At 36.7% G+C, this 22,336-nt stretch overlaps 2 protein-coding genes across 7 annotated transcripts; both read right to left on the bottom strand.

Annotated features, from left to right (window-relative positions):
• Nucleotides 1–336: 336 nt before the first annotated feature.
• On the bottom strand, nucleotides 337–11,749 carry LOC103714705 (mediator of RNA polymerase II transcription subunit 19a-like). 6 transcript variants are annotated; one of them, XM_039114751.1, is made up of 8 exons: nucleotides 11,558–11,745; nucleotides 7,247–7,308; nucleotides 4,996–5,046; nucleotides 4,090–4,379; nucleotides 3,785–4,006; nucleotides 3,618–3,677; nucleotides 3,371–3,508; nucleotides 337–1,002 (listed from the first exon to the last, which is right to left on the bottom strand). In XM_039114751.1, exons 3-7 carry the CDS (start codon nucleotides 5,024–5,026, stop codon nucleotides 3,473–3,475), a joined length of 639 nt encoding a protein of 212 aa, XP_038970679.1. In that variant the 5' UTR covers nucleotides 5,027–5,046; nucleotides 7,247–7,308; nucleotides 11,558–11,745; the 3' UTR covers nucleotides 337–1,002; nucleotides 3,371–3,472. The 6 variants fall into 6 exon arrangements, with proteins under 6 accessions (XP_038970679.1, XP_038970668.1, XP_038970683.1 ...); XM_039114740.1 differs by lacking the exon at nucleotides 7,247–7,308 and having other exon boundaries at nucleotides 11,558–11,749; XM_039114755.1 differs by lacking the exon at nucleotides 7,247–7,308 and having other exon boundaries at nucleotides 3,623–3,677; nucleotides 11,558–11,749.
• A 3,173-nt stretch (nucleotides 11,750–14,922) lies between these two features.
• On the bottom strand, nucleotides 14,923–21,340 carry LOC120104161 (rhomboid-like protein 14, mitochondrial). The gene is made up of 2 exons (XM_039114704.1): nucleotides 20,942–21,340; nucleotides 14,923–16,073 (listed from the first exon to the last, which is right to left on the bottom strand). Exons 1-2 carry the CDS (start codon nucleotides 21,161–21,163, stop codon nucleotides 15,291–15,293), a joined length of 1,005 nt encoding a protein of 334 aa, XP_038970632.1. The 5' UTR covers nucleotides 21,164–21,340; the 3' UTR covers nucleotides 14,923–15,290.
• Nucleotides 21,341–22,336: the final 996 nt, after the last annotated feature.

Here is a 22,336-nt window from a genome sequence, read left to right as displayed (position 1 = left end):
CGGCTATAAGAAAGGGGCGAAAAAAATAAAAAAAGGGGAAAACAACGAAACAACCAGCCATTCCGTTCTCGTAAGGGTAACACCCATCATCAAATTTATGCGAATAGAGTCAGTCGATTTTTTAATCAAAGCAAGTAAATCATCCAAATTATCAAGATCAGGTAAACGAGTAGGGCGACAAAGCAGATGCTGTTACCTCTATGATTTTTTATACGGTCAGTTTGTTTATTTTAAAAATGATATGAATAGGGAGATTTATAGATTTATTTACAGTAAAACATAAAGATAAAATATATCCCAGACAATTCAACCATCCAACTTATAGCCATTCTTGTATCCATACCGTCAATAACCGATCCAATATATATAAATAGATATTAGCATCCAATTAATATTCGTATCCATATACAGATTTACCTAACGAAGGATTTTCTGAAGGCAAAACACTTGAGACCCGTCGATAGATTAACAGGCAGCAATCTTTGGCCTTACCTAATTCTCTTGGCATCTGCTGTCAACACTTCAAAGATGCATAGGATATGACGTCCTGTACAGCGTGCCATATGGACCTATCCCCGCAAATTTCCCATCATGGGCACGTCATTGAAGAAAACAAGATCCACCATTACTGCGAGCTGTTTAAAGGCCGCTGAACTACTAAATGTTGGGTAACCCTGCCCTCATGACCATTTTATTGACGTGCATAAACCGACGGAACTCGATTCATGAATTAAATTTCAAAGTGCTAGCTAATGGATCACCAATAACAGACGAGTTAACGTTCCTTACAAGTAGGCTCTACGTGCCCCAAGCACCATATGTTAAAAGTGATTGGGGGACACAAAGAGCTGCGCAGCACTGCAGTTAGTAGTTAACAGTCTGTTTTGTAACATAGTGGTTAGAGACCAGTGTTAGGCAGGTTCGATATCATCAGTGCAAGTGCTCGGCTACGAGCGTTTCCACTCCCAGCTTGATTAGAATGGTGTCCCAATCCTGCAAAGCCTGCATTATTCAAACATGGATCAGCGCCGGATGAGAATGCCTTGTTGCAAGTGCAACCACTGTGTATTCCCCACCTTAAAAACAAAGGTCAAAGCGAAAAGCTGTCTTCCATGCGAATAGAACTATGTATTTTGGATTTTTAGGGGCAAATATTCACAGAAAGGAAGTACTTTCAGAGCAAATCAGGAATTTAGTGCAGAAGAACATAATAAATGAGTATTCTAAAACTAGCAGAGGATGCACAAATTTCATGAGCCATAAATAATACAAAGCCATTCTTAACCATCCAACCAACAATTGGATTCCATAAATTACTTCGAATATGGACACTAATTGCTAAAGCTTGATAAATTGTGTATACTAAAAGATTGCTAGCTAATCATTGAAATGGATATTTGTTTAAAATCTATTCCGCAGACACCAAGAAACAAATTGAAGCAACAACATGGGGACTCAGTAAGAGCTTAAATCTAAATAATAGGAAATAAAAGGGTATGCATGCAGTACATGTTAATCATAATTCCACCAAACATGATGCCCATCATTGGCATATGAGACTGGCAGTGTTGATTCATGATCCACAGTGGGAGGCCAGTAGCATTTGCTGCTTTAAAATTGTATCTGTGATTATAAAACAGATCCTTCATTGCTTCTAAACTTCATTTTGGATCCAATCATCACATTGAGAAACTGAACCAGTTTATCAGCCATTATGTAAATGTAATTCGCCGAGGTGGATTACATAGTGAGCATATAATGGAGTCATCATACAAAGGGAGATTAGAATTTCCATGAGCAATGGTAGCATAAATCCAACCAACAGTTAATTTAATTCAGATGAGAACATCCATATCTCCAGGTTTTAAAGTTTGACAACTTGTAGCATTTTGGATAGGGTCTTTAACATGAGTTGTATACACTCGCAATTGCTAGTGGATTCTATACACACTACTTTTATCTAATACAACGAAGGAATGAAGAAGAATCTACATATGTAGCAGGCTGTGTTGATAAATGACATACGGTTACAGGCCCATCACAGCGGAACCAGAAATCTTCCCTTCGGGTGGCCAATAATAGATACTTCCAAAGACAAAATCTATCTACTTAAATATTGTATTTATTTTGATGAAATTATACTTAAAATACTTATTTTGATTAAAATTTTCCATATTTTTTTCCACAAAAAATCATAAGTAATTGCCAGGCTTACATCCTTGTACATTGTCCAATCAATCAATCCCTCAAATAATCGACTAACAAATAGACTTGCTTATTAATATAAACAAATAAGGGTTCATGATTGATAGATTATGAATTACATTTCTTTTTGTTAGATAGACTCCTCTTTAGTCTATTTTTTCTGCATAATATATTTTAAAAATTCCAGAATATCAATATAGCACAACTAATAGAAGAACAAGTGAATGGACCAATTTACCTTTTATCTCCTTTTTTATTTGACTGATTCAAAATTAAAGATCTAATGGTCAGATATAGCAATTTACAAAATCTTGAAAAGAATATAAATTTACTTATATAATAATAAGGCGCTTGGATGAATATTCAATTTGAAAGCTTAAAGAAAAGCTATAACGAGTCTCTAATAGAGAATAAAAATATAAAAAAATACTTACTTTGAATATGAAAGAAGGAAAAAAAGGTCTGTTTACTCCTTTTCCTCTTCATTTACTTCTAATCCTTTTTTTACCGTCATTATTGTACTCTGAAAACTTTAATCTTTTTTTGATTCAATAAAATGACATTACATATAGGTACACTAATTTACTATGCAATGGTAATCAGATAAATTATATGGAAAGAGATTTATGATAATATTCATTTAATGTTATAGTGTGGTCAAAGTTCACATAAATTTACAAGAAGTTATTTGGTACAAATATCTACATTTGTTAGTTGGTCACGTGGTTCCTTAAAATGGTCAAGATACTAAGTGGCTAAACAAGAATATGCGGAGAGAGAGAGAGAGAGAGAGATGTGGAAGGAGTGGAGCCCAAGACAAAATTTATATGATAAGGGAGGGATTTCTTTTACAAAATATTAGTCCGAGGGTATGGTGCCCCCTCCCTCATCCAACCAACCAGGCCCTCCTGTTCCCGCCCATGAGGCCCATATAACTGCTAAGGTTGGTTACTTGGTTGCTTATAATTTTGATCATGGTTGATGGAAAAGTATACCACCATTTCAAAAATTGTGTGTTGCATCTTATTAGAACGACGAGAAAAGTAAATAGTATATCCAACATTAGATATGATTGTAAGACTGCAAATATGCAATTCTCTCAATGTTAAAAAAAACATAAAAAGTACGATGCCCATGATGGCAAGGAAAAAGAGGGCACAAATACCTCACAAAATTTTGGTGCTTGTGCAAGAAAATCCTTCAAAAAAATCATCAATAATCGCATGTCTTAAATAAGCGGACAAGCAGATTTTATGGCCTGCGACCTTTATCCTCCCACTTCATCAACCTTTGAACTCTTATTCTGAAAGATATAACAATCAGAATTGCTTTATCGTCGGCGAAAAAACATATATTACCAATTGCAATTCATCAGAACTGAAAAATGCCAAATAAACTTTAATTGCAGCTACCTTACTTTTCTTGTGCTTGTGAGCATCTGAAAGATCTTCATTACCATCGTGCTTCCTCTTCTGCAATCCAGAAAGAAAAAAAAGCACAAAGAAAGAAAGAAATTAGAAAACATGAGGAATGAGAGTCAACCATGTTGGAATAAAGAAATTCCAGGTAAAAGGATGACCTTCTCATGATGTTTCTTTGAGTGATCGCCACCAGAATCATGATGGCCACTTTTATCCTTCTTTTTCTCTTTATCTTTAGTCCGATCTTTGTGACGGTGTTTGTGCTTCTTATGCTCCTTGTCTTTTTCCTTATCTTTGTCCTTGTGCTTTTTATGCTTCCTCTCCTTGTCCTTGGACTCACTTTTTGATTTTGAATAAATTGTAGGTACTCCTTTTTCAGCCTGTATAATATCACAGAAGACCTTTCATAAAATTTAGTAATAGGAAAAACTACAAAAAGCCATTGCAATGAAATGCTTCTTACGGAGGGTAAATCAATTGGAGCTGTTTCTCGCAGCTGAAATGCTTGCCCAAGGATGTCCAAGTCAAATGGCCGTATGTGAGCAGTTGTCTCTCTCAAGTCTGGAGCATTCTGAAACAGCTGGTCAAGCTCCATCCCGTCTCCCTTTCGAATTTCTGTGTCTCCCACCACATTGTGAAGATAGTGTGTGTCTGAAATCGACAAGGGCAGACTTCTTTTGCAAAAAAAATCATGGTGTGCCCACAACTTGTAATGATTGATCAGATCAACAGCACCAGTAAGTTCCCGAGGTCCTGAAATAAAACTCCTTTAGAGCTTGCATGGGACAAAGGCATTTTGGAGGCAGATAATCCAACCGGAACATTGATGACATAACTCGTCGAATATTGAGGATCCCAATGTTCTGCAGTTTCTATCAAGAATAAACAACTTATATATGAAATACCGGACAAGTTCCCCCTTTTTGTCACCTCAAATTTTATGCAAGTTTGACATCATCTTTTCTTCTCTGGCTGCCTAATTACTAGCATCTTAAAGTCAAAGCATGAGTCAGGCATCACAAAATCTTCACCTAACCCTGAAGTTTGATAGTAAACAGCAAATGAGGATCCGAGGGTCGTCGAAACATATAACATGGTGAAATAGCACTAATATATCCAAGTACATATGGCTGATTAACTAATAACTGTAGCAACCTTTACCGGGTAGGTTTCAATTCTATGCCTCAAAGTTAAACTATTCTGGGTTATCTTCAGAAAATATTTCTAGAAGGCTGATAGTAAAGTTAGGTTTTAGTCTTGAGCATCAAGCTGATTCATATAAATACAAAAAGAAGAGGTTAACAAAAATAGCCATGTTACATCTATGTATTATAAAACAACCTAAATGTTTTTTTTTTCAAATGGTTACCTCTTCCAAACTTCTTGCTTTCAGAATCCATCACATCAAATTAATCTTCAGCTGTTAAAAAAAAGGTAAATATCAAATTTTTAATATACATCCATGGAATGAACAGGTATAAAAACTAGAACATAATTTTCCAAGCTTATAAGTTTCAAAAGATCACATATAAAACATATGAATCAAAATTGTAGGACTACGTTGTAAAGCATCTTTTAAATGAAATGTATCACCATTTTCACGTGACATGCTTATACCATCTCAGTCAGTTCCCCACCAGTTAGTCATTGATTCGTGCAACTCCTACACCACCTATACAGCCTGTTTTGTTGCCACTTCTTCTCTCTTTCACTTTTTTCTCCACCTTTTCCAACATTTTCAGTTAACCCTAACAATTCTCAACTGAAAAGCAACTTTTCCTTAATCCAGGGATAAAGGAATCTTGAAGGGATGACAAAGGTTAGCAATAGTTATCCTTGGAGTTCTATCCTGCTACCAAATGCAGCCTTAGGCTGCGATTGGTTCACGAATAAGGCAAATCTGAATAAGTTGTTTTATTTCTTTGTATTCCTCCATATTCCACTTCATCTGAATTTATACAAGTGAATTTGTAATTCTATTTGGACTCTGAGCAAACTGCCACAAATGTTGTTTGGTTGGATAACATGAAATAAATTAATAACTGCTAACTTTTCAAAACTCAAGATGAATTAAAGCTATTTCAAAAGTTGAATAAAGTTATTCAACACCACCGATCAAATATATTTCTGAAGGTTAACATGGTTATATAGAGTTGACTAAAATAAAGTTATGCTGGTTTGAGGTGAATAAATATTCAGTGTTTGGATGAATAAACCCCTAATTCAGCCCTTATTCAGGATTCATTTCGTGAAACCCAAGATAGCCTTGATGCACTCATTTTCTGCATATACTTTTTCATTTAACTGCATACTCATGTCAATATTCCCATCTTTGTCATGCTTATCATGTGTGCTTGAACTCTCCTTATCAACCAACATTTTAACAATACAACAATGCGAACCTCATTGTAGTATTAAACTATTTCCTTAAGCCTAAGAGGCATGCCTGATGCAGGAACTCTCCACTTATCATCCAGCATGAATTCTGATATAACTGTCTTCATTGATCCTTCTATTTCTCTTTAAAGCAGATCCGATCCAGGATAGAAACTGTTTTAAAAAATAATATCTCCCGACCATCTATTTTGATTATGGCTATGCTTTCCATTTGTATTTTCATTGAAAATTGTCCATATACTCTATATAATTATATTAGTTTTCAAACTTTTGCCCACCAAAGCTTCAATTTTAATTCTAGTTTAGCATTTCAATCACATCCTTGTCTCACTAATCAATATCATCCAAGGTTTTCATGTTCAGCTGAAGCTGATTGGTTTGGCCAAGAGTCAAAGACTGAACAAAAACTGACTCCAGGACTCAAGTTTTGGTCAATTACAGCCAAACTAAATAATTTCTATTTAGTTTTGGTGATTTCAGCCAGTTTGGGCCACAAATTACCGAAACCAAATATAGATGCTTTTTTTAAGTTTTATTCCAGTGTTCATGTCATATTGAGGTTGTTGCTTTATTTTCAGTACATAGGCTATATAATATCAATTTTCAATGATTTTTTTTTTCTTTTCTTGAACTAAAAGAGGGTATGGATAATAAAAATAAATTTTGACAGGTAGAAGTCCTCGAAGAAGCCCTCATTATAGTACACTATAAAGACTAACGTGAAAAACTAAACACAACCCCCATTTCACAAAATGACATCCTGTTTTATGTAAATAAATATAAAATTCTATAACTACATGCACTTGATTATATAGCCACTTAACTTCAAAATAATGATATTATGACAAAGAAGTGCCTAAATTCAATATATTTGTGAAGTATATTCGAAAATCAAGAAAATATTCTGATTGGTAGTAGAAAGCTTCACAATTGTCAATATGGTGAATTTTCAAACAACTAAAGTTGAAGAAGTAAATTATATGTCAATAAATACAAAATACTAACATGTCCAACAAATTTCACTCACATGAAATATTAATTTCAATATCAAATTGACAAAATTACACATATAAAGAAACTATACAAAACAAAATTATTCTGAAATGTTGTATGTAACTTTTCCTGGTTTCCTTTGTTTTTCTTCTACTTTTTATTTTTAGGATGTTCCTGATTTCTTTGACCAAAACAACAAAACCATGAAACTGAAACTGATACTATCTCACCTACAGATAACATACACGATACTAATCCTTGTGAATATCAGCCGTAGTTCATATTAAGGGAACTGCAGATAATATTGGTAGGATTAACTCTCTTTTTTTAAAGGTGCAATGCATACGTGCAAGAGATGTATGAACGGTAACTGAAGTGATTAAATATGAAAGCATCAGATAGTGCAATAAAGATGATAACGTGCAAAGGGTTTATCGCAATATACCCAATACTTGTACTGGAGGAGATTAAAACATCATAATCATGAATGTTCAATTTTATACAATATTTGATGCCATAAATCATGCTACTACATTTGCATGTGTATATTTGAGTTTATATTTGTTTTCCGAACACATCTAACTCTCCATACAAGCTTGACGACAAACTTTTGCAGTGTTAAAACAAATTGGCAGCATGAACACTGAATCTTGTGTTCCTTGGTGGGGAATCATTCATCTGTATTTACAGTAAAATTTTGACCACACCAGTTAAGCTAAATAGGTCTTCTTACATTCAGTGGAACATTTACATCAGAAAAGTTTGAGGTTTTGATTAAAAATAAGTAGAGCCAAGAGGGAAGAATCGATAAAACAAAGAAGGCTCTAGAAAAAACTTTAGGCCAGAATACGATACAAAAACATCCATCCATCCATCTATACATGCATGGAGCAATTACATAATGCATGTACAAATGCAAATGGAGCCCATACATTCTAATTACGATAAACCAACCAAAATCTTATGGATAAAAATTAAGTAAACCATCAAAATTTTACAAAATCTTGTGAACATTCAAGCATCAGTAATTACAGTACTCCTTTAATAAGCTGTGTAGAATTATAGAGCCTACTATCAGGAGTCAAAAGAGTGAAAATAGAATCAATGAATACATTTCTCTAATTGCACTTAAGTTGAAAACAGTAGTGCTAGGAAAAGTGCAAGAAGTGGTGGGATCAGTAGTTGAATTTCCCAAATAGAATGAAAACTGAACATGATCGAAAGAAAACTAAATAAATTATATATAAGACATCGAATTATGCATGCTCTAGGCAAAACGCAACAGAACATCAAACTTGCTAGCATGACATATGCATGCAGTTATGATTAAAGTATGATCACATAACAGACAGTAAAGTAGCAGATTTTCCCACAACAGCTAACGATGCGAATACATAAAAACATGAATTATTTTATTTGAAAAAGAAATCTGGCTACCATCAACTTATCATCATTGTCGCTAGAATCATCCACGCTTCTCCCCCAGTGAAATGGGTTCAGCTATAGAAAACAGTCTAAACTGAAGGGGCCATGTGCTGATAAGTCAATCTTCCCATTCCTTCTTGAACCATTAAAACATCACATGCATTCATGAATTGTTTTTCAGTCAAATATCATGTATCTTCAATATAGTCTTACCAACTTCCTTGGAAACCTTCAATTTGGCCCCCTTTCCACAGATTAGTTAAAGTCTCTACTAGTCCAACCCTCCTCGTCCATCATCCAAAGCATTAATGAAATGTTATCAACATGAAGGACCAATTTGATTTCTAACTATTTGTGGACACTAGGAGTAGAATTTTATGTTCTCCAATGCAATCATTTCCCAGAATCTACAAGAATTAAAAAGGAATTTGAACTCATTCAAATTGCTGACTGAAAAATATTGTAAATTCTGTTTAGCTGCATGAGTTTTATTTGAGGGCACACAAAAAATAATATTGTTATTCCACATTTTTAAACGAGTAGTAATTTCATTAATAGAAAACTCTGAGCAGAATAGCCATTGGGTGGCTACTCTAGCACTCAAAATAAGGGGCACACAAATGAAAAAGGATTGTTGAATTTGAACTAGGAATTAGTTATAAAATCTAGTTGTTTGCTCTTCGCATCTGATGACACAAAGGGCATGCTTGGCATTGCTTTTAAAAAAAGTGCATTTCTGACTTTTAAAGCAAAAGAAATTCCCAAATAGACGGGATTGTAACATTATATGAAAAGTGCTTCTAGAAGAAGAAAAGTCAAAAAAGCACTTTTTGGGGAAGCTAGAAAACCTAGCTTCTGGCTTCTCTTCTTATAGAGAAAACACAACATCAAACACACCGTAAGTGATATAGTCTAGTTGTTTGAACTCTTTTGATTTTCTTTTGTCAATTTCATCATGACCTTGCCACCAAAATTAGTGCCCCTTGTAAGCCGCACTGGTTTACTACTTTCTGTTCGCTGTGGCACCAAAACAAGTCACAACCAAGTTTTAATTGTCCTAGAAGGCCTTAGAAAGATTGTGGCTATAGATATCAAATCACCAAAGAGATTTTCTAAGTCTTTAAGTACAACTTTGTCTTTTTTCTTACATTGGTGTCCGTGACTTTTAAGGATTATGTCAGAAAAATAAAGCTCGATCTATAAGAGTTTATCAAGAGAACACGTCAATGCAGTAAATATTTTGAACAAACAATTGAATTTCATGGTTCTTTCTTAGTCATGAAACAAATACTTACAAAAAGTGGAGCAATAAGGTACAGATATGAATAAATAAAATTAGAAAGATCTGCAACTTGTTCGTGCAGCTTTGTTTCTCTGAAAATGATGAATAAATAAAATTAAGGCATGGTATAAGGTACAGTTTCAAATTCAATATGATGTATGCAAATCCATGATAAGACTGCTTTGAAGGCTGAAGAGAGGGATGCAAACTAAGTTCAAAGGATATCTATCAATTGCACCCAAATGATGTTACTTACGATGAAAGAGCTTCTAGTTTAAAAGATTGTCCATAGCTTCCCAAGCATACTTAGGTCCACTTTGATTACGTTTAAGACTAGATCAAGTGGGTTCATTTTCTTTGACCTATCATCTCACTACAAACTCGAAAATACACTTCGGATTGCCCAGAATTTTATCCCAACCAAAAAGTCCTAGTTTTGAGGATAAAACTTATGGGAGCCAGAACTGATCACAAAGGCACATGTGAAAATTAATTTCTATTCCACACACCTCCACTTATCCCCATCCATCATCTCATACATACACATAATATAACAGAGATGTATTGAAAAATGAGAACTACTACATCATCACAAAACAGATCAGGCTCACCATAAGGCAGAAAGTCAAGAATGAATATTTGTACATTATAATATTGCATCAGAGAAAAAGTGCGGAAAGTTTTTCTTTGCCAGCTGTAAAAAATATTTTTAAAGTTTTAAAATGGCTAGGTTAATAAAAAAAATAACCATGTCAAAAAGTGAATGGGTTCAGAATCTAGGTTCTCCATTGTTCTGTATTACTGCGAATCTCTCAATCTTCTTGAACTAGAATATATAAATCATGTGCTCCTTTGCTAACCTTATGTATATGCCACACCTGAGCGGAAAATGAAGCACCCTTCTATGAGCAAATGATTTCCGCTCACAGAACTCAACAAGATGTTTGATTAAATAAGGCTATCATCGGCTAATGATGTTCTTTCCAACAAGCAGTTAGCATGGCATTCTATTCTAGCACACTACATCTCAAATTCTGCATTTAAATGCCCTAGGATCAAACTAGAACTCCACTTCCCATCTCTGAGGAAGAGCTTTAGCCCAATTTCTAATTCCCTTCACCTTATCATTTCTTTTTCTCAATATTTTGCAAGAATAAGCAAAAGCCAACAGGAAAAAAAAAAAATCTAAACTTCAAAAGGTTAAAAATGCTCGTGACACTAACAATTTGGACACAGATATCCACTCAAAAAGTTTAGACAAACCCATGAAGATAAATCTCTTAAGTGTCCACGATGTAAGAACGACTTTCTGTTTTAAAAAAAGATTTTTTTATTCCCATAATCCAGAAAAAGACAATTACATCCTACAATCACACAGACCAAAAACGTTAATACATTAAATCCTCAGCCCATGTATCTGAGCATGAATAATATGACAGTCAGCAGGCAAAAAAAAAAGAGTATACGAACCTAAGCATATATCCAAGAAATTAACAAATGGAGGCATAAAAAAAATCCAACAAATAAAATAAAACGCATTGATCCAAATGTTGAGAACAGACTATTATCGGATCTATTGCAGTTAAGGATATCCATGTCTAGGGTTGCGGTGTTTGGGGCCACGGTCCTGGAGGTTCGGTATAGGATTCGGCTTAGGGTTTAAGGGTGTGGAAGAAGGCTTGTGGAAGGGAGGTTGGGGGGTCTCGATCGTCAGGGTCAGGGTCAGGGTCAGGGTTGGGGTTGGGGTTAGGGTTTGGGGGAGGAAGTCCAAAGAGAGAGCTTAAAGGAAGTAAAAGGGAGATAGAGAGAGGAGAGTGTGTGTTGAAGAACAAACCGAAGAAGCTAGGAGGAGACGATCGGAGCGCCGGATTGGTCGCCGATCGGAGAGCCGGATGGAGTGGAAGACTTCAAAGCGAGGAGGCGTATTGGTTGAGGAGATGGGGTTGGGGAGAAGGGGGTGGGGTTGCGGCGGGCGTGAAAAAGGTCGTCGGGCGCACTCAGACCGTCCTGACCCCGCGCGACTCGAGCCGCAGGCGGCAATTTTGCTTGTTCCGTTTTCATTATTAGTTGCTATTCCAGCCTAGAGTCTGGAGTCCTGGCGGAGGCAATCACAGCGTATAATAATTGTCTATCCTATTCGGACTAGGAAGATACTGCAAAACCTAGTAAACCCCAAGTGAACTTTCATCCCTGTGGAACTCCGGAATATCATTTCCGGATCATGCATGTGGTTATATTTATATTAGAAGTATATTTGGTTCGCAACTGAAATCAGAAGCGAAATAAATTGAAATGAATATTAGAATGGTGTTTGATTTACGATCAGAATCGAAATTAAAATTGAAATCAAAATCAGATTCAAATATTAGAAGGAGAGTTGGGATTAGATTTTGTAGGATTAAAGTATGTCTATTTTTCTAGAATAGAAATGAGAATGAGATTTTTTCCAACCAAAGAATTGGAACGAGAGCCGTTTATTTTCATTTCTATTTTAGAAGCCAATGCTCCCAATATAATTCCCTCGTCAAAAAACATAGCAACAGTCATAGGATCATAAATCCATTCACCCTCCTAAATTACAACTAACCAATAAAGAAGCAGTCAAAACTAAAACTTACAACCACTATTGCGCGATCAGGGTAGATGCCGCCTATATCCATCGTAGTCAAATTTGGTTTTGAAATTAGATCATTTATCAAAATTCTGAGCCTGCCTTAGATGCAAGTACACTTAGATTCTAGACCCCAACACGGCATTTCCGTTCCCCCCTGGTCAGCCTTTCCCACACTGTCCACATCCATCCCCTCATTGTAAATAGCCACCCTCGTACGATTCATAACCGAACTTCAATAATAACAACGTGGGAGGCCCATCTCCTTCATTACCTCTCAAAAAAAAAGAAGAGTGCGTTGACTGAGGACATTCCAGTGGCAGACTGGCAGGCAGGGGTGCAAATGGGCTGGGCGAGGACGAGAGGTTTGCAACGTTTTCCACAGGTTAGGTCCAAAGACCTGGGCCAACCCATTTATGTTGTTGGTTTCCGCAACAACGTTAGAGTTTTAGACAAGTTCGACCACTTGGGAGAACTTTAACTAGCTAATGGATGGGCTTGATGTCATGGTGTTCAAGTTGAAGAACAAGGAAGCAGCCTGTTCTGCCATCATTTTGGGCGATTTTACTTCGAAGCGAAACACCTGCTGTTTCCGTTCCTTCCTAGTGACTAAAACTAGTACACCAGTTGCTGTAGCTAAGCCTTTTGATGGGAGAGAAGACACCCATTCGGTCCACAGGTGCCATGGTATGTGCCTGGAGTGGGGAGAGTCCAGATCGTTTTGCGAGGTTATCGGCAGTCCAGATTCTGTTGTTGTAGCACAGCCATCCAAAGAAGGCCTTTGTTTTTCTCAGGAACAGGGAGCCTCCAAAGGCTTTACCGAGTGGAGACAGGAAACGCATGGGCGAGAGGGGGTGGCCTTGCTTAAGGCCCCTCCTGCTATCGAGCCACTTGCACGGACAGCCATTAAGCAGTTGATGTACTTAGTAACTTGTACATCCGAACGGCTACTAAAAAACTTAACATGTTCATAATTTTGTAAGGAAATAGTGACATGCATGATTAGGTACCGCTAGCTTTTCTAATATTAAGATCTAACTACAGTCATACCGATATGTGTTTACCTATATATCTTTTTATTATTCATTTTTTTTAAGCTATTAGTTAGACTGCATCTCTCTCTCTCTCTCTCTCTCTCTCAAACTTCAAAATGAATAATTCAAATTTAGCGCTTGAAATAGAGTAAGAAGATAATTATATGTTTCGAAAAAGATAATTCAAATTTCTTTTTTTCTCTTTTGTAGCACTCTAGGTTCATATCTTTTACCATAACGAACTTAGCTAGAAGTTGGTATGCCTGTTATAAACATGGGTGCATGTTTCAGGAACAATAAACTGAAACTTTGTAAATGCTCTTTGAGAATAGGATGAAAGTTTTCACGAAGAAGAAAATTGTAAGTCGCATTTTCAATATAATAAATTGAATCAACAGGCATCAGGTCTATTAGGAGCCTAATTAGTGCATACTCTGGAGTTTGGACAATATATTGAAACATTGAAATTTAGTTTAGGAATACAGTGAACAAGGAAGAAATATAGGGGATACATTTTAGATATAATAAACTATAATTTTATAAATATATTTAGGAATAAGTAAAACTTTATCAGTGTATGTAGAGAATAGATTTAGAATTTTGACAGGAAAAAACGCTGGCATGCTTACATAGTTGTAAGAATGATTGTTGCTGCTATCTAGATGACTACCTAAAGAAACATATAATTTCACTTAATTATGTGGTTAATATAAATATTTCATCATGGCCATAACCAATATTTTTGATATCTTGTAACATCTTGATACTTTTGTTTGAAAAGCAGTAGAATGTTGGATTAGTTATTTGTCGACTTGTCATCTCTTTGTAATACATTCATTGTACTTACCTTTTTCTTTACAATTCCTTCTATTTTATGCTTATCAATATAATGCCCATACAATTGTCTCCTGACAATTTTTTTTTCTTTTTCTTTTTTAGCAAGAATATGCAATGTCTGTTAGTACAATTAATATTACAGTCATTGTATGCCTTCAGCACTAGATGGATAACAAACCTTTTTGAGAAAATAGAAAGATGACAGCCGTTAGTTATTTATTTGCAGTACCCTTCATCTAATTAAGATAAATATTTTTTTAGCTGGCAGAGACTTCAGAATTTGTAATATCGTTTCCATGTAAATATAATGACTGTTACAATGGGATATCAGTCCCCCGTTTTCGGTTGTTGTTCCCCTTCCAAGGACAGGTTCTTGCGCGTTACTCACCCGTCTGCCACTGGAAACAAATCGCCATGATTTTTAGAGCTCATCATCATTATGTACACATTCCAAATGCTCATACAGTGAAAGATCTCACTACCAGAACCAACATATTTTGCACAGCCATGCATTATAACTAAATTACTTAACAGAAAAATACAGAGATCTCTCATAAAAATCTTGTAAAGTTATTTTAAGTCAGACAATTAGCACGACGACGGCTGCTTATGACTTTTCGGGTATAGAAGTGATTATAACCGCAAGTCATTCCTCCCTGGAGGCGAGAAATTCTCCAGGCATCTTATTTTAGTGGTAGGCAGTAAAATTTCTTGTTGTACGAAAAGCTGCTGTATTTCAGGTGCGGCCATAGAATACAAGCAGTGAATGCAACAGTCAGCAAAATGAAGCAATATGAAAAGAAGTTAAGCGCAGTCTAATAAATCTATTCTACCTATAAAATCACAACTAAGATCCAACAAAATGCTTTCCTTGTTTTCATTTATTCATTGAATTGGAAGGAAGTCCAAATGTGATTCTTGGATCTATGAATACAGCGAGAACGACTTCTGTATTTCCAGCATCTAATTCCATTTCTGGAGGCCTCCAACAGCCGCTAGCTGTGAACTCCTTGTTAGATAACAAATTCTGAAAGAAGCCAGCATTAATGTCTTGAATACAAGGCCATCAGCACCTACCTGGGGAATCATCTATCAAATCTTTCGAGTCTACGGCGACGAAGCTCTTCCACTGAGAGGTCGCCGGTTCGATCAGGTGTATGCATCGGGCTAAACCCATTACCCCTGCGCATTGTGCTGCACATCTCACAGACATCCACCCATGCCGAATTGTCATAAGTACAAACCGGGCATCTCCAAACACCAGATAAACCTCTCCTCGATGGACTGCGTCCAATCCTCCCCCTTCCAGATATGCGGCGGCGCCGGAATTCAAACAAACTACGGACAAACCTTAAAGGCCAGCTTACAATTCCAGCAACACTCCTCATCATAATGGTGAGTGGATCAGGGCCTGAATAAGAACCTCTCAGCCGGAGATACAGAAGTCCTGCAAGTATCCCACCAAGGTGACCTATGAAAGACACACCTGGCACAAATAGCTGGATGAGAATCAACTCAGCCCACGCAGCATGGCGTGCAGGGATTACCATCCCATGCACATAAGCATAGTCATCAGACTGCGCATTCAGTACCACCTTCATGGCAAATAGAACACCAGAAAATCCAACCGCATACTGGTGATAGTATGCACTCCCATAGTCAAAGAAAACGAGTAGGCTTTTAGCCAGAAGAAGGGTGATGCCTTGGGACAAGCCAAGCAATGCTGCAACCATGGATGCAAACTCAATACTGCCCATTGAGGTCTCTAGCTGGATCCCCTTCCACAGAAGTGACAGCATGTTGTAGACCAAATGTGATTCACCCATATGATAGAAAGCTGACAGGAAAAAGCGCTTCAGGTCCCCATACTGCTTAGGACAGTATTAAAGACCCCAAGTTAGTAAAAGTAAATTCGCTCTTAGTGCGATACAGAAAAAAAAAAAAAACTCTAGAGTCAACAGAATCAGTTCAATCAGAAATCTTTTTGGACACAGATTTTCTTAATTTTAATACCATGAATATCTTCATGTCAATATGATATCCTGTTATATAAATTCAAATAATATATTTTGACAAATCAGTAATTTAGGAATTTTCATTACTACTTGCAAATGAATATTTGAACTCTCTCACACAATCTGACTGCTACATATGGAGCCTGCATATGTGAATCACTCACTGAATCTAAACATGATTCAGCTGCATATCATACATACTAATCACTCTGCAAAATGTTTCAGACGGCGTGGGAAATAGATTATTATTCAGCATAATTTTAAGCACCCAGCATAACATAGAACATGTTGACATCCCACGTTAAACATTTGTCCTTAAAATTCATTCAATCGGCAAGGGTTATGCCCTCTGCTACCAATTCTAACTTTATTTGTTCACAACCATATGAGATGGAGATCTTCTTGGGGCAGAGGAAGGAAATCTTAAAATTGAAGATAAGAGACACAAAAGGCATATACAAGAATCTTCTAGACTATTTTATATCTTGACAATATAAATTGATGATCTCTTTACTAAATAAGAAGGCCAGCTAAAATTCAAACACTAAACAACTACAAAAGAAGGATGAGTCATAGAATCAGCCAGATAATAATGAAAACTGCCTCAACCACGACAAATCCACAAGCAAGAAGCACAAAACATAAAGCAAAGTGACCCAACCATTTTCTCCCACCAACCACGCCAATAATTGGGAAAGAAAAATATCATCCGACAAATCTCTAATTTTTTACAGAGAACCAGTACCAAATAATATGCATTTCCCCAATGAAACAAAAGGACAAGGAAATATGATGGTCTCCCAAAGTCTATGTTAACAAATAGAGGCGGAACAAGTGTTAGATAAAAGGGGTCCAATGCCACCATCTAAGTGGCAACTTGCCAAGACCTTTACTATGATAACCAAAACCCTTGCTTCTATCTACAGATCTCCTCCCTCACTGCTTATTCAATATGCCAACCACTCTTTTTCCATCTTACTGAGGGCATAAGAAAGAGCTATGAGTACCCCCAAAACCTGAATTGAAACCTGCCAGACTGGGTTTCTTTCTAACACAACTTCAATTGGCTGAAATTCTAATCCCACTTGTCCAGCTTGCTTACAATTAGCCAAGCTCCATTCAAATTGGGAATTAGCAAAATGACCGCCTAGTTCCTAGCCTAAAGGCTTCCAGTTCTAACTGGGCAATTGCTTAGGCAAGCAACAGGATCAACTTTTAGACTAAAGGTGATTGACCAATACATGAAAAGGGAGAAGGAACCATAAGTTGACTAATCATGCTAACAAGCTTGTAGTGCATAAATTCTTTCATAAAAACACAATGTAGATGAAATGCTATGATTTCCAACTTAGGCAACATAAACTTTGACTTAAGGGAGAAGTCCCCACTACCTACGATACTTAGGCTCGGCATGACAGCCTGGTGTAATCATGTCAACACAACAAAGCATGAGTACAGATGTGGGATCTGAGGCCCATACCTTAGAAGACGGTTAAACCACTCTGACACTTTTCCCTAATCACTCATGTACTCACCACTAAACCCAATCAAAGTAGGTTACTCAATTAAATTGCCAGTACTGGCCACTACAGAAAACCAAACTTGCTCCTCCTCTAATTGAGGAAACCCAAAAATAACTTTACTAGAATTCATCTGAAAAAAAACAAACTTAATAGAACTTAGCTCCTTGTAACATAGTGAATAAAAAGGAAAATAATCTTTGATGCTCGCAATCAATTGGATTACACAGGATCGCAAGGATTAAACAGGATCATTTTTATTCGGCGACTTAGGCCATTTAGAAATCCGATTTTATTAGGACTTAGAAATGGAAATGCGAGGAATAGCCATAGGAAAAAACATACTCTTATGCTTCATCCTTTCCGCGGCTTCCTTCCTATCAGTCACGTCACTGCCAAAGTCTTTAAAATAAAAAAAAATGGAGTCCAAATATGACAAGGTTTAAATTGAATGTCCCAGCCTTTGCAGAAAAACCAGTGATGCATACCAATGCAACGTCTGTTTAATAGGGCTACAGCCCAGTGGTTGCACCTTTCTTATCTGACATGGAAATGCTTTATTCTGCTTTATTCTTCAACGTTGGTCGGTTTGTCTTCAAGTATTTGACATGTGTATTTTTTTAATAAATGATTATTAGCACTCCCGACATAATGTTTAAAATAACAAAATGAAAATGGAAAGATGATTGAGTGAATAAGTTCTGGCCAAGGATGAAAAAATCTCTAGTGTAATCATTGCACAAGCAAGCCAACCATCCATGATACGCGTAAGCTACTAGTTAGATCATGCAGCCCAAAGAACTCTACACCATATAAAATGTATACAGCCTCATGTTGGACAAGTATAACATAGGCAGTATACTTCATTTGAAGTGTTGGAATCAAGAATGGTGGTTCACCAAGCTGTGTGCTTTCACATTATTGCTATTTTCTCCTCTGAAATTCAAGTTCTAAGATGGCTGATTTAATATTTTCTGGGACATTAGCAGATCATTCATATGAGGAATTTCCTTCTAGAAAATGTTATAGAAATTGACCAGATTAATTGATTCCCATCTTTATCAAAAATCATGTCAATTTTCTTTCCTTTGAAAGTGCAGACATGTGTATGGTCGAATATACTTAGGAGCTGTATAAGCCTGGACTTGTCCTAATGGTCCTACCCCTCTGCCCAGCAATAAGCGATTCTAGGTTACAAGCTAGGACGGTGCATTCTCAAGCATTAGAATCTAGGTTATTATGATGTGGGTGTGCCTCTTCCCTTTCTCCCAAATATACTTGGGGTTTGGTACTCATCATAATTCTTGGAGAGCTCTGAGTTTGTTCCATCCTATTTGGGTGCGGTTGGGTAGGTTCCAGCTTCACCAATTTGGCAATGGAACCGTTTCAAGTGCTCAACCTTCATTTGCAGAACACAATAAGATTTCAAAGGAAGAACATTCTTCTCCAAACTCCGTCATATGCAGTTAGGCAATGGAGATAAAGCCTAGGAGCACAACGGCCCATTGGATTGGCCACTTTCAAAATACCCATGCTTGAAGTTAGGGATCAATCTAGCCTTCCTAGACTTAATCACTTAAGCTCCTAGACAACATAATTGTCGTCCAAGAACTTGTTCCCTGGACCCCTCAAAATAATTAAATCGAAACTATTTTTAAAATATTCTCACCTATATAAATACAAGCTAGCCAAGTCAAAAAGTTTCACTTGAAGAGATTTCGATCCCATCTCGTCCATGGAAGTCTCCCATGCATGTAACCAACAATTACATACTCTCTCCGCCTTTCACATAATCTTAAAAAGGTTTCGCATAAGGACTTCCTAGCAGGTGCTTAAATTCCTCTTGGCCTCTCTCTCTCTCTCTCTCTCTAATATGTAACAAACTCCAACTAAACCCCGTTATCTTAGGGAATCGTCTCTCATAAACATAGCTCATTCGTTGCAAACTCTTACACTCTCCCCATTATTTAGCAATGCTTTCTAGTTTCTAGTTTCCCTCATGTGAACTCTCCAATTTCCATATTTCCCTTTCTTTCTCATTATATCCCCTTCTTTCTTGAGAGGAACGATGGGGAACAAGAAGGGGAGCATCGAGAGCATTACCATCGCCTTGAGCATGGTGTTGGTTCAGATCTTTACCATGGGGATGCTTATGTAGTCAAAGTTGGTACTTAAGTCGGGGATGGTCACATATGTGGTCCTCATATATCACAATGCCATCAGGGCAACCTTCATGGTGCCCTTTGCCTTCTACCTTGAGAGGCTGGTCATGCACAGCCATTGTCCAAAGGTGGAGGTCCAAGGAGAGGCAACAGGGGCGGAATTGGGGAAAAAAAGAGGCATCAGCTTTTCCTTCTTATCAAGGCTTGACATGTGAAAGACATGTCGTTCCTTTTTGCAAAAGAAAACAAGGAAAATTGAAGCATATCCCTTGGATTACTGCCATTAAATGTTTATCTCCTGTTCGCTAGACATTATATTCCTATGGTTTTTGTATATCCCTTGGATTGAAATAGCCCACAAGGCTCGTGTAGCAGGTAATTGGACTTGGGGTTTAAAAGGGGAATAAAAAGGGTGGTCCTTATGGTTTTTGTATTTTCATTCTAGAAAAACATGTCAACTAAAATCTAATGAATTCGATAGGAAATAAATCATGTACAATGCCGAAAGCACAACCCATCTAGGAAAAAACTTGCACCATTTTCATCTTAAAATATATAATCTTGGTGAACTTTTCAAACATCAACGCAAGAATCTTCTGGGTTGTTTTAAGATCATATGTTGCATGCCTAAAGCTTCAACTACATATTTTCATAAACATAACCCAGTGAATACGGATACTGATAACTAATTCATTACTCTAGGAAACAGAATCTTCCACGGAATAATTATTTCTCCAATTTTCGAAGAAAAAACAAGTTGCGAGCAAGAAATTTGTGTTGGCACTTTAGCTTTACGATTTCTCCAACTTCACAGTGTGTTTAATTTTCTAATTCAAGTATTAAGCAGGTTTTATAGCCTACGAAAAATTGCTCATTAGAGAACCCAATCAAAAGCGAGAGTGAGAAAGAGAAAAGGGATTTTTTTATGAGGTTTGATCTAGTAAAATCCGAGAATAGCTTATTCGTTTCTTAGGGGAAATGGATTGGCACAAGAAATCAACAGCAGGGAGATCGGGGGAGGAGGTGGAGGGAATCGAACCTTGATGATGAGGTGGGGATTGAACCAGACCTCGTCGATGGTGGGGAGGAGGCGGTGGAGTGGGCCCGGGCGGAGGTAGATGAGGGTGTTGGCGAGGAGGAGCCCCGCCGTGACGGGTGGCTTCCGGTCCAACCGGTGGTACTCGTTGGCCACGTGTAGCGCCAGTAGCGGCAGCAGCCCACGCGACATCCTTCCTACTCTTTGTTGCCCATCACCATCCATACCGCTCTATCTATTCTCCCTCCTCCTCCTCCTCCTCCTCCTCCTCCGTCTTCTGAATATCAGCCGAACAGTTCGACGGTCTTCCTTCTCTCTCCTTTTATTTTTTCGCTTGTCCCCTCCGTTTCCTTTCTTTTCCTATCTTTGTTGCCAAGAAAGAAATATAAAGGGTGTGCGTGTGAGAGACAAGAGAGAGTTGAAGAGCAAAAACCATATCGGGCACCAATGCCATCTATCTTTTAATATTTATTTTAAAAGAAAAAAAATTAAAAAAATCCAAAACTGCTTGATCATCTGTCACATAATTTTTAAAAAATATAAAGATGGAAAAAAAAAAAAGCACGCAGCATTATTTTTCTTCCCCATTAAGTTTTTTTTATTTGTTCTCTTTCGCGTCAAGCTGTCTCTCCATTTATGAGATTTTTTTTCTCCTTTTTATTTTTTTTCTTCTCCAAATTATTTTCTTCTGTTCAGAATTTTTGCACTTAAAAGTTAATAAATTCCAAAGAATGGTCCCTTATATAGTATCTTATGTTAAACAAATTTAGACAACTGTGTACTCTAACAAACACCATAGTTTAGAAATTATATAACAATTTGCCTAAATGTGTGAATGAGCTTGCTAGATAACTAATTTGCTTGGTGTATATCACTTGACCATATATTGTATACCGGTAAAAAGCATGTTTCTAAAACTGCATATCGATTGATTTATAAGTGTGTATTAGATCACTGTTGGGTGTGTATTAAAAAAACTTACAATATATATCAGAAAGTCGATGAATATTTCACCTAATCTTGTAGTATGTACCGATGAATATGATATTTTAGAAACGGTGTATTAATTTGTTTGGAGGTATGTATTGGATTGCTAGATAACTAATTTATTAAGTATGTATCATCTAGCTATGTACTGTGTACTGGTGGACATCATATTCTGAAAATTGTGCATCAATTTACCTACAGATATGTACTGGATTGCTAAATGACTAATTTATTTAGTGCATAAAATCTGATCATGTAGTGTATACCGGTAAATAATATATTATGAAAACAACAAAAAAAAAGATGCCACGCACAATTATTTTTTTTTAATCATAGACTGACGATTTTTTTAGTAGAAGAAGTTTCTAATTTTTAAGTTTCTAGTTTTTAGGGTTTTTTTTAAGATGGCCA

This window comes from Phoenix dactylifera, chromosome 1, assembly GCF_009389715.1.
Source record: "Phoenix dactylifera cultivar Barhee BC4 chromosome 1, palm_55x_up_171113_PBpolish2nd_filt_p, whole genome shotgun sequence".
NCBI lineage: Eukaryota > Viridiplantae > Streptophyta > Magnoliopsida > Arecales > Arecaceae > Phoenix > Phoenix dactylifera.
The sequence above is the reverse complement of the archived record's forward strand: the minus strand, read 5'-3'. Positions and strand labels throughout refer to the sequence as shown.

Excerpts from the sequence above, each read along its gene's own strand:
- LOC120104161 (XM_039114704.1), bottom strand. The coding sequence starts at position 21,163 with ATGGATGGTGATGGGCAACAAAGAGTAGGAAGGATGTCGCGTGGGCTG. Across the intron at positions 16,074-20,941 it reads ATCCCCACCTCATCATCAAG|TATGGGGACCTGAAGCGCTT; the intron begins GTTCGATTCCCT and ends TGTCCTAAGCAG.
- LOC103714705 (XM_039114740.1), bottom strand. The coding sequence starts at position 5,026 with ATGGATTCTGAAAGCAAGAAGTTTGGAAGAG. Across the intron at positions 3,678-3,784 it reads CAAAGAAACATCATGAGAAG|AAGAGGAAGCACGATGGTAA; the intron begins GTCATCCTTTTA and ends TCTGGATTGCAG. Across the intron at positions 3,509-3,617 it reads ACAAGCACAAGAAAAGTAAG|AATAAGAGTTCAAAGGTTGA; the intron begins GTAGCTGCAATT and ends TATATCTTTCAG.